This window comes from Xenopus tropicalis, chromosome 9 (assembly GCF_000004195.4).
Source record: "Xenopus tropicalis strain Nigerian chromosome 9, UCB_Xtro_10.0, whole genome shotgun sequence".
NCBI lineage: Eukaryota > Metazoa > Chordata > Amphibia > Anura > Pipidae > Xenopus > Xenopus tropicalis.
The window spans coordinates 4,436,319-4,448,626 of NC_030685.2; the positions used below are offsets into that span (position 1 = coordinate 4,436,319).

At 45.7% G+C, this 12,308-nt stretch overlaps 2 protein-coding genes across 2 annotated transcripts; both read left to right on the top strand.

Annotated features, from left to right (window-relative positions):
- Positions 1–40: 40 nt before the first annotated feature.
- LOC101730877 (oocyte zinc finger protein XlCOF8.4) lies at positions 41–3,397 on the top strand (the record flags this gene model as incomplete). Its single annotated transcript, XM_004920157.4, has 4 exons — positions 41–85; positions 196–333; positions 431–560; positions 1,491–3,397. Coding segments are annotated over 4 exons (1,752 nt in total), but the record flags the coding sequence as incomplete, so codon positions are not given.
- Positions 3,398–6,357: 2,960 nt separating this feature from the next.
- Positions 6,358–11,880, top strand: LOC101731242 (oocyte zinc finger protein XlCOF7.1-like; the record flags this gene model as incomplete). Its single annotated transcript, XM_018097401.2, has 4 exons — positions 6,358–6,402; positions 6,513–6,650; positions 6,748–6,880; positions 7,371–11,880. Coding segments are annotated over 4 exons (2,091 nt in total), but the record flags the coding sequence as incomplete, so codon positions are not given.
- Between the last annotated feature and the right edge of the window lie 428 nt (positions 11,881–12,308).

The window sequence follows — 12,308 nt, forward strand, 5'->3', positions numbered from 1 at the left end:
GATGGGGAAGAAGGATAAAAATGAGGAGCGGAAGGAGAGAATCCTGAATCTCACACTGGAGATTATCTATCTGCTGACTGGAGAGGTGAGGGGGGCACTGTGAGTGGCACAGTGAGAAGAGACTGTCTGTCTGTACAAAGGGGGTCTCTCTGCTGCGTTACACACTCATCATTCTCTCTCCCTCTCAATACATAGGGCTACGTCATCCCTAAGAAGAAGAGCCCAACTGTGGGTTTGGGGGCCCTGCATGCCCCTGGCTCCGTCATACAGAAGGAAAATGACAAGAAGATCCTGGAACTCATCTCCAACATCATCCAGCTGCTGACTGGAGAGGTGGGTGCGGCCCCCCAATCCCCCCTTATTGTTTAGTAACAGTGTATGATAATCCCTTTCTCTGGCTGGGGGATGACTGTAACATTGTGTGTGCCAGGTTGCCATAAGGTGTGAGGATGTTTCCATCTATTTTTCCTTGGAGGAGTGGGAGTATATAAAGGGAAACAAGGCCCTTTACAGGGAAGGGATAAAGGAGGAGGAGGAGCTCCAGCAGGTCCGCCCACTGGGTGAGTAATGGTTTTAGGGCATTTTTTGACAATATATTATCTAATGTATGTGAGAATTGTCATGAGGTTTTTGTAACAGATTAAAGATGTCCCATATAGATGACAGGCCTATGGGAAACTAACAATTCAGACAAAATATTTACTAATATATTCACTCAACACTCATTTCCTCATTTACTAAGCAATGCTACCAAATAGCAAATGTGAGGTAGAAATATGTTTTTGTAATCTGATTCATGTTGACAATAATCTACATTTTTATATAAAATTCTATAAAATACACTTAATGCTAATGGGGCTTTGTTAGATCTATTGTTATTCTAGGGTGAAACAAAAAGTAGGGCTTGTCCCCTAAAAGTAAGCTTTTATCACCTACTTTAACCCCACCCCATACTGCACCTGAGAGAGGTGTGAATGGATACAGAGGAAAAAAATTCAAAAGCAAAATAGTAATCTCCACCTTTGTGAATTCCCCCTTAGTGTTCTAAGGTCATTTTGGCTGCTGTTATTCCTCAGCCACCCCAGTCTGTTCCCCACCTCACTTGCTATAACAGACCACTTCTTACAGTCAGTCAGTAGCACTGCACGCCAGAGTCGGACTGGGGGACCCGGGGCCCACCAGGTACCCAACTCAAGGGCCCACTGCTGTTTCTGCTCCTGCGCTGCTTACTTACTTATTTACTGTGAAAAAATAACGATGGCTGCGTGTTCCACTCTGGAACGCATTGCCATCTTTATTTTTTCACTGCATGTATGCAGTGGAGCGGGTGTGGCTGGGGACAGAGTGGGGTGCAGATGAGGCAAGGAAGGCACATAAATATGTATTGCTTTTTCTGGGGAGATCCCTGGCACTGTGGTATAATCACAATATTATATTTTCCTATAAAAAATTAGTTTGTGTGTGATTTTTCCTGCTTATATCTCTGCCAGACGGTGAATATGAAGATAAGAGAGAGATTCCAGCTGATCTGGGAGGAACATTATGTTATAATAATGAGCCAAGCAAGATTGGGGCTGAAGGAGCAGATTTTTGTGCCGACAGAAAACCCTCAAACCCTGAAATTTCTCCAGTGGAACAGCCCCCACTAGCCAATGGGATTAAAGAGGAGGCGGCTTCATGGGAAGGGGGAAACCAATCAGATTGCAGCATTAATCCCCTTGCAGAACAGATACAGGGAACAGACACACCTACTCCTATCATGGGGTGCAGCCTGAATAACAGCTCGAAAGAGAATTATGTATCGAATGGTATTAAAGAGGAACCGCCTTCATGTGAATGTAATTATATAATGAGATGTAAGCAACATTTTAGCTCTTTGTCAGATAATTCTATATCAAATTCTAATAAAGACGAGGCTGCCTCATGGGAAAGAGGAAATGATGCAGAAAACAGCAATAGTTCTTTGCCCAAATGGACAGAAGGAACAGATACAAACACTAATATCATGGAATGCAGCCTAAACTACTTGTCTGGAGAAAAGAGCAGTAAATACAGCAATGATAAAGCAACACATAAATCTCAGCTGAAAAAGTTCAAGTGTACTAGCAACGAGTGTCATTTTGCTTTTGCCAATAGGAGGGACCTCGTTAGGCATGAAAGAACTCACACAGGGGAGAAACCATTTCCTTGTCCTGTATGTGGGAAATGTTTTGCCCGTCGCACAGATCTCAATGTCCACAAGAGAGTTCACACAGGGGAGAAACCATTTATTTGTTCTGAGTGTGGGAGGTGCTTCACACACCGCGCAAACCTCGCCGCGCATGTAAAAACGCACACGGATCTGAAACCGTTTTCCTGTGACGAGTGCGGGAAAAGTTTTAAACGGCGTTCGCACCTTATTGGACACCAGCGAACTCACACGGGGGAGAAACCGTTTTCTTGCTCTGAATGTGGGAAGAAGTTTACAAACCGCTCCAACTTCACCGCACATCGCAGTACTCACACAGAGGGGAAACCATTCAGCTGCTCCGACTGTGGAAAGAGTTTTAAATATCGAGCCGACTTTAAAGTCCATCAGAGGCTTCACTTGGGGGAGAAACCATTTTTATGCTCTGAATGCGGCAAATCTTTTACTCGTCGCTCGCACCTCAACGTGCACAGTAAAATTCACACAGGGGAGAAACCCTTTGCCTGCCCCGACTGTGGCAAATGCTTCACACAGCGCTCAGACATGAACATCCATCGAAGGACTCACACTGGAGAGAGACCTTTTGCTTGTTCTGAATGTGGGAAACGGTTCTCCCAGTGTTCGTACCTCAATATACATCGCAGAATTCACACGGGAGAGAGACCCTTCTCCTGTAATGACTGCGGGAAGAGTTTTATACAGCGCACACACCTAAACGTGCACTGCAAAATTCATCTGTGATGTAAAAAAGAAGTGGCAACTATGCTAGGATTTGATTGGGCAGAGTAACTGCCCCAAACTGACAGTTGCTTTGTGAGAAGAAAAGGTAGGGGAAAAAATAGCCGAATAGCCAAAAAAATAGAGTGGTATGAATGGGTTAACTATAATCTCGGTAGAAAAACTGATCACAAATGAAAATTGCAATGTTTCATTCAGTTTCAGTGAGGCTGTAAAATCTCACCTGTCTTAAAGGGGGCATATCCTGTAACCCCACTAGCCCCGCCCATCTGTTCCACTTCTTGCTGCCTCCTTTCCCAGGCTGTGCAGGGGGGCCGGTGGCACTGTAGGATAGGTGCCAATCAGCAGCTAGGCTGACCTGATAGGGAACTGAACCCTGTCTGCAGGGCTGGGATTTGCTATCTGGTTGCTAGGGTTCAAATTACCTTAGCAGCCAGGGAGTGGTTTAAATGGGGGACTGGTTTATGAATAGGAGAGGACCAGAATAGAAAAAAAAAATAAAAAGCAACAGTATCTATAAAACTGTAGAAGAAGAAGACAAATAATTCAAAAACTATAAAAAATAAACAACAAAGACCAATTGAAAAGCTGCTTAGAATGAGCCATTCTATACCATACTAAAAGTTAATTTTCAGGTGAACCACCCCAACAAGAAATCTACGGTGGTAATACATTTGAATTGCTTAAGCAATGGAAAATGCAGGAGAGAGCAATCCAAATGTTTTACCACCAGTGATTAAAGGAACACTGTCATGTGAAAACATGTTTGTTACAAACCCATCAGTTAATTGAGTTCTCCTGCAGAATCCTGCATTGTAATCTGTTTTTCCCATGGGGCTAGCCATATTCTTCATTTCCCAGGGTGCCACAGCCATGTGACCTGTGCTCTGATAAACTTCACTCACACTTTACTGCTGCGCTGCAAGTTGGAGTGATATCCACCCCCCCCTCACCCCCAGCAGCCGATCAGCAGAACAATGGGAAGGGAGCAAGATAGCAGCTCCCAGTAGGTATCAGAATAGCACTCAATAGTAAGAAATCCAAGTCCGGCTTGGGACTCCTCCAGTTACATGGGAGTAGGAGAAACAATAGGTTAGCTGAAAGCAGTTCTAATGTGTAGAGCTGGCTGAAAGCTCAGACTCAGGCACACTTTACTGCTGCGCTGCAAGTTGGAGTGATATCCCCCCCCTCCCCCCAGCAGCCGATCAGCAGAACAATGGGAAGGGAGCAAGATAGCAGCTCCCAGTAGGTATCAGAATAGCACTCAATAGTAAGAAATCCAAGTCCGGCTTGGGACTCCTCCAGTTACATGGGAGTAGGAGAAACAATAGGTTAGCTGAAAGCAGTTCTAATGTGTAGCGCTGGCTCCTTCTGAAAGCTCAGACTCAGGCACACTTTACTGCTGCGCTGCAAGTTGGAGTAATATCCCCCCTCCTCACCCCCAGCAGCCGATCAGCAGAGCAATGGGAAATTGTTATATTTTACAGCTTATTTTTCAATTCGGATCCTCTCCTATTCATATTTCATTCAAATCACTTCCTGGTTGCTAAGGTAATTTGGACTCTAGCAACCAGATAACTGCTTAAACGCCAAACTAAAGAGCCGCTGAACAAAAAGTGAAATAACTAAACAACCACAAATAAAAAATGAAGACTGATTGTGAATTGTCTGTGATTACTCTCAATTTTTAGTATGATGTAAACTCACGGGTAAACAACCCATTCAAATGTATGTGGTTAAATGGAACTGTGCCACTTGAGATCATGTGTGAGTGGGTAATGGCATTATTTATATTTTCATATTAATTGTAGGGACTATTTAGGTTCCTGTGAGGATCTACATTCTTTACTGCATTCATCTTCAGGTATAATAACGTTATTTGGGTTGGAATAAATTATATTTATAGACTTTACTAGTGTTTGTGTGTATTTTTCCATGATCCTGAGAGAAATGATTCCACCATCCAACAGAATTACATGACATGTTTATGGACGATATACTGGGTATTACATTCGTTTATAACAAAATATTGCCAAGAACAGGGCAAATAACGTCTTGTGAGGGCTTTTGCTGTGTGGCCAGACCGCACTTCCGGTCACTTGTCCCGGCTTCAGCACTTCCTGCCAGGATTTGGGGGCATTTCCGGTTCCCTGAGGTTGCCTGTCACATGATGCCGCGGCTGATGGCTGCGAGTTCCCGGCAGGAATAAGACATAAGGTTAGTGAGGGGTTTCGTGTTGTGGGATTTCCAACCCTTACGCTCTTTACCCCCCCGGGCGGGAATTTGGGAATGTGCCGAGTACCACACGGCTCGTAGGTATCAGCCCTCACTTTTACTGGTATAAGCCCCTCCCCCTGACGCTTCCTCACAGAGCGGGGGGCGGAGCTTCCATGGAGGCTGCCTGAGACTGATGAGAAATGTATGACAGACTCAAGTAGATGTTGGATTTGTAGTCTATGCGTTAATATGTCACTGGCACAAACACAAGGCTTGCCATAAGGAGTTAATAGTGGGGGAAGTCTGTCTTTCCATAGGGTTTCTCCAAACATGTTGCTGTTCATGCACAAGGGGGGGGAGGGTTATATAATAAAAAGCACTAAATTTGCCCCGGAGTAATAACACTAAGCAACCAATCAGCAGGTAGAATTTACTGGTCACCTGTTTGGAAGCAAACATCTAATTGGTTGCCATAGGTTACTGCTCCTGGGCAAACTTAAGGCCCCCATACACTATAAGATCTGCTCGCTTGGCGATGTCGCCAAGCGAGCGGATCTTCACCCGATATCCCCACCTACGGGTAGGCGATATCGGGTAGCAAGTGGCTTGAAAAAAAAATAATCCGATCGTTTGGCCCTGAGGCCAAACGATCAGATTACATTTGCAGCCATGGGGCAGTCGGTTCGGGGACCGCATCAACGAGCCGATGCGGTCCCCGATCCGACCGGATTTTCTAACTTGGCCGATCAAGATCTGGCCAATTTCAGGCCAGATATCGGTCGGCCAGGCCGCTCTGTTCTGCCCATACACGGGCCGATTAGCTGCCAAATCGGTCCATGGGACCTATATCGGCAGCTATAGTCGGCCCGTGTATGGGGACCTTTAGTTCCTTTTATTACATAAGCAGGAAGGAATAGTGTTGCCCCAGGGTGACACTGGCAGAACATCCCACTCTGCACATCAATGTGGGAATCCAGGAACAGACCCCCGCTGCCGGGACACAGAGGGTAGGGAGATTTTATGAGAGTCTATAGATCTGGGCCCCTGTAATTGTTTTGGGGGATATTGCTGGGAATAATCCCCTATAGAAATGTGTAAGTGCTTAATTCCACTTCCAGGCCCCTCCCTCCCACAAGGAGCCAATGGGAATGTGGGAGGAAGCGAGTGACCCAGTGATGGGGAAGAAGGATAAAAATGAGGAGCGGAAGGAGAGAATCCTGAATCTCACACTGGAGATTATCTATCTGCTGACTGGAGAGGTGAGGGGGGCACTGTGAGTGGCACAGTGAGAAGAGACTGTCTGTCTGTACAAAGGGGGTCTCTCTGCTGCGTTACACACTCATCATTCTCTCTCCCTCTCAATACATAGGGCTACGTCATCCCTAAGAAGAAGAGCCCAACTGTGGGTTTGGGGGCCCTGCATGCCCCTGGCTCCGTCATACAGAAGGAAAATGACAAGAAGATCCTGGAACTCATCTCCAACATCATCCAGCTGCTGACTGGAGAGGTGGGTGCGGCCCCCCAATCCCCCCTTATTGTTTAGTAACAGTGTATGATAATCCCTTTCTCTGGCTGGGGGATGACTGTAACATTGTGTGTGCCAGGTTGCCATAAGGTGTGAGGATGTTTCCATCTATTTTTCCTTGGAGGAGTGGGAGTATATAAAAGGAAACAAGGCCCTTTACAGGGAAGGGATAAAGGAGGAAGAGGAGGAGCCCCAGCAGCTCCGCCCACTGGGTGAGTAATGGGTGCAGGGCACCAAATATCAGGACCTCATGTTTAGAAACGATATTATCCTACTAATGAATAGAAGAGTCTGTAAGTGTGCACTGTGTAAAGGTTCTGGCTTTAAGATAAACAGTAAATTGTATTTAAGGACAAGCAAAGGATTGTAATCACTCATTGTTGCTTATTTGTGTATATAGTTACTATAATAGATAACCTTAGATCCTGGGCTGGTCCATGTTGAAAAGTGCTCCAGCCCAGGGTAAACCTCACTCAGCCTGCTGGGACATCTGTGCCAAACTAAAGAGTAGGTCTGGCCATTGCCTTCAGCCATGAAAGCACGTGCAGTATACAAGCCACTGTTATTTTGCTCGAACTGTTGGTGCCCCTTTAATGAAATCAATAATTGCTTTTAGCATTTTATGTTATGTGTCAGTTGATAAACTGCTAACCAATCAAAAGAATACAGCACAATGATTTCTCATGCTTGTATCTCTGCCAGACGGTGAATATGAAGATAAGAGAGAGATTCCAGCTGATCTGGGAGGAACATTATGTTATAATAATGAGCCAAGCAAGATTGGGGCTGAAGGGGCAGATTTTTGTGCCGACAGAAATCTCACAAACCCTGAAATTTCTCCAGCGGAACAGCCCCCACTGGCCAATGGGATTAAAGAGGAGGCGGCTTCATGGGAAGAGGGAAACCAATCAGATTGCAGCATTATTCCCCTTACAGAACAGAGACAAGGAACAGACACACCTACTCCTATCATGGCACACACTTTCAATAAAAGCTCAGACGTTAATCACAATAGGTTTGATAAAAACATACATACAAACGCCCTACATGCGGCCCACCTTGCCAAACATCCCACCCAGGGGACCTATAACTGCCCTACCTGCCATAAACCTTTCACTAAAAGCTATGATTTTATCAGGCACCTGAGAACTCACACAGGGGTGAAACCCTTTTCGTGCTCGGAATGTGGCAAATCTTTTACCCGGCGCTTTAACCTGAATGTACATCGTAGAACTCACTCTGGGAATATCCCACAGGGCCAACAGCAAACAGCAGCCGATAGTGTTAAAGGTGCAACAGCTTTGCATGATGGAGGAAACCAATCAGGTTGCAGTTTGAATTCATTTATGAAACAGACATGGGGAACAGACACACCTACCCCTGTCATGGGAAGCAGCTTGGGTAACAGCTCGGCAGATAATTCTATATCTTCTGGAATGCGAGGCAGTGCACCGGCTTTATGGAAAGAGGGAAACCAATCAGATTGCAGCATTAATCCCCTTACAGAACAGATACAGGGAACAGACACCCCTACTCCTATTATGGGGTGCAGCCTGAGTAACAGCTCGGCCGAAACAAAGACTTATGAATGTGATAAAAACATTAACAGTAATGGATCACATGAATCTCCCGTAAAAAATTTAAAAAGTACTAGCGATGAGTGTCATTTTGCTTTTACCAATAGGAGGGACCTCGTTAGGCATGAAAGAACCCACACAGGGGAGAAACCATTTCCTTGTCCTGTATGTGGGAAATGTTTTGCCCGTTGCTCAGATCTTAATGTCCACAAGGGAGTTCACTCAGGAGAGAAGCCATTTTGTTGTTCTGACTGTGGGAAATGTTTCACACACCGCGCAAACCTTGCTGCGCACGTAAAGACTCACACGGATCTGAAACCGTTTTCTTGTGATAAATGCGGCAAATGTTTCAAACGCCGGTCGCACCTTAAAGGGCATCAGATAGTTCACACAGGGGAGAAGCCCTTTTCTTGCTCCGAATGTGGGAAATCCTTTGCAAAGCGCTCAAACTTTACCGCACATTGCAGTACTCACACAGACGGGAAAACGTTTACCTGCTCCGACTGTGGGAAAGGTTTCAAGTATCGAGCTGATTTTAAAGTCCATCAGAGGCTGCACCTAGGGGAGAATCCATTTCCCTGTTCTGAATGCGGCAAATCTTTTACACGTCGCTCGCACCTCATTGTGCACTTGAAAACTCACACAGGGGAGAAACCCTTTACTTGCCCCGAATGTGGGAAAAGTTTTACCCAACGCTCAGACATGAACATCCATCGTAGGCTTCACACAGGGGAGAGGCCGTTTCCCTGCCCCGAATGTGGGAAATGTTTTTCGCAGTTCTCCTACCTTAATGTACATCGTAGAACTCACACGGGAGAGAGACCCTTTTCCTGTGATGAATGTGGGAAATGTTTTAAACAGCGCACACACCTGAATGTACACAGGAAGATTCATCTGTAAGAAAAGATTTGCTATACGGCTGGTATACAGTAGTCTTGCTCAGTGTCTGTGCAGACAGAAGAACCTGCGCAAAAGTGCTAAGAACCAATTGAAAGGCAGGAAGCTGCATCTGCAGACATGAAGCTAAAGCTGGCAGTACAACGAGAGATTTGCTCATAAGTTGCCAACCAGTTGGAGCTTTGCCTGGTTTTGGCACCATTGTATGGGGGTTAATTTGGACTGATACAGTCGTTTGGCCACTGGGCCTATTGTAGGATCCTAATATCGGCTTATGCATATCCATTAGACAAGGGCCGCATCAGCCTGATAGCTTGGGAGGCCCCATACATGGCAATAATCTGCTGTCTTGGTCTAGAGATGGGCCAGCAGCTTATATTGGCCCATGTATGGCCTTTAGAAAGAAAAGAAAATCATGAAAACTCTCCATTCACCCTTAATGTCTGATAAAACTTGCTAGTAAGTAGCCTTGCAGTGCAGACTAGCTTGCTAGGAATATCCAAGGGGCAAAAAAGCACAAGTAATTATAGAGCCACATTGCACCATTCTAATTAAAATTAGGCTCCCTCGAGGGACGTCCTCAGTCCTCTATAGGAGAAAGAAAAGATTTAGGGATTAACCTGTCCTAACAGGAAAGACTTGAATTTGGCCAAACCAAGGTGCCAGCTAATTGGCCTGTGTATTGGGCCCTGAAGAAGACCCGTTCGACTAATGTCAAGGCAGATATCAGTTGGGCAGGTTCGAAAATCAACACCCCGATGGAGTCGTCTTCTGACATTAAAGCCCCACTGACACTAATACTTCTACAAACTGCATATATAGGAGGCATTCACTGGAGAGGGATTGCTCATTGTCACCTACACGGAAATGGGCAGAGTAAGAACCAACCAATCAGAGCATTTGGATGTTCATGGCTCAAAGAAAAAATACAATGATGTATATGATGAAAATGAAACTCGTTATACATGATGTTTGCCAGTTAGGGACAGGTCTGAATGATGGTATTATTTCTATGTACGTTATACTGTATATAAATATATCTATATACCCGCACTCCTTGGTCACCAACATCTCGAGAGAAGGAATCAAAAGGATTGGCTGATATTTTTGTATTTTTCCAAGCTGACGACCTAAGATTGTGCAATGATTTGAGTTCTTCACAGGATGAATTGTAAAGGCAATCTTATTATCTTGGTTGGAATAAGTTATTTTAGACTTTCCTAATGTCCATGTATATGTTTTTGTTTTTTTAGAGTTGGTTGCCAGGTTTATCGATCATGAACTAAGCCATTAAGGAGGCATTAGGCATTAATAAGGCAGTTTTAGCACAGTGATCCCCAACCAGTGGCTCGTGAATAACATGTTGCTCCCCAACCCCTTGGATTTTGCTTCAGTGGCCTCAAACCAGATGCTTATTTTTAATTCCTGGCTCGAAGGCAAGTTTCTGTTGCATAAAACCAGGGGTACTGCCAATCAGAGCCTCCTGTTGGCTGACAGTCACATAGGGGCTACTAAATAGCCACTCACAGCTCTTATTTGGCACCCCCATGAAGCTTTTTAATGCTTGTTACTCCCCAACTCTTATTACATTTGAATGTGACTAACAGGTAAATAGGTTGGGGATCCCTGTGTTCGCACCATATGGTTGGGATGGACATTGATGATGCTATGCATGGTGTGGATTAAACATAATTATGATTGGGAAACCATTGAAGCACTTGCCTGGCAGCTGGACTCAATCAGCCCTACATGAACCAAGCAGATAGGGGTCAGGGCTTCCTACCCTTTGCAGCGGGAGCCAACTGTAAATGAGCCCCCGGGCGAGTAAGTGTGATGTCACTGCTATGCAGCATCTATGTACAATTCCAATTGGCTTTACACCAGTGGTGGCCAATACGTCGATCACGGCCCACCTGTCAATCCCGAGTGGATTTCTGGTGGACCGCGATGAAGCTGGGGAAGTGGAAGGGCTACGTGAATGCCTATGTACACATTCACGCCGCACTTACACTTTCCTTGGTCATCGGTCGATCGCCGATGAGAAAGGTCCGGCCACCCCTGCTTTACACCATATGACCCCTTTAATCCCCAGGCAAATGGGTGCACCCTGTTTACTACACCTACAGATCATGGGTAAGATTGGCGACTACTCAAGAAATGTTCTATGTATTTTATTCCAATGCAATCAGACTGCACTTAGTAGAGCCCCGTAACTTGCATGTATTAGAGGTGTCTCCTGGTGAGGTTACCAGTTAGAGATTTCTTCAATTTCAATGGCAGCTTGATCAGAAGAGTCAGCTGGGAATGTCTGCTTTCCACAGGTCAACTGGGAATGTCTGCTTTCCACAGGTATAAAGGATGTGTATCCCCACGTCCCAGTAGCAGTAGAACACCATCAATTACCTGTAACTTGGAGTTGGTTAGACCGTTTCAGGCTCTGCCATTACTATGATTACAGGGATTTCTACCTGGCACCGCCTAGATGTCATTCTTCTACCTGCCGGGTCTCCAGAGACCATCATTGCCCTTGGAGAGATACGAGTCAGTTACAGCCAACCCAGTCTGGTGTAGTTGTCAGAAAGCACAGAAATAAGATATGCATTAAACAGGTGCACTTTTACGAGTAATTATATAGCCGCCTCCTATCAGAGTGGTGACTGTGGGCAGGGACTGGCTGATATCACAGGTCTGCAGAGAGCAGGACCCATCCCTGACCTGCAAACAGGGTCGGACTAAAGGGGGTGCAGGGCGCACTAGGGCTGCCACCACAAGGTCCCAAAGGGACCCCCACCATGGTCCCCATATACACACCCCCCTCCCCCGAGCACGTATGTGAGAAAGGGGGACCTACGGTCCCGGAGACCCAGCCGGTATCGGTTCTGGGCTGACAAAGCCCGCCAGTCCAACCCTGCCTGCAACCTGCATTTTTAGCTGCTATGAACCACAACCTGACTCAACAGCTATTGGTCGACCATTTAAACACAGAATCAAAGTTATTGGAGAGTGGGAAGGGGAGAGGAGGAGCTGATTGCAGCAAAATCCTCTCCAACAGCTGACCCTCAAGGTAACTATCCCTACGCCTTACTGATATTTATCTGCTACCTGCCCAAACCCCGTACCAAATGCAGGATTGTACCTGGCATGGATAGACGGAATAAGGTACATG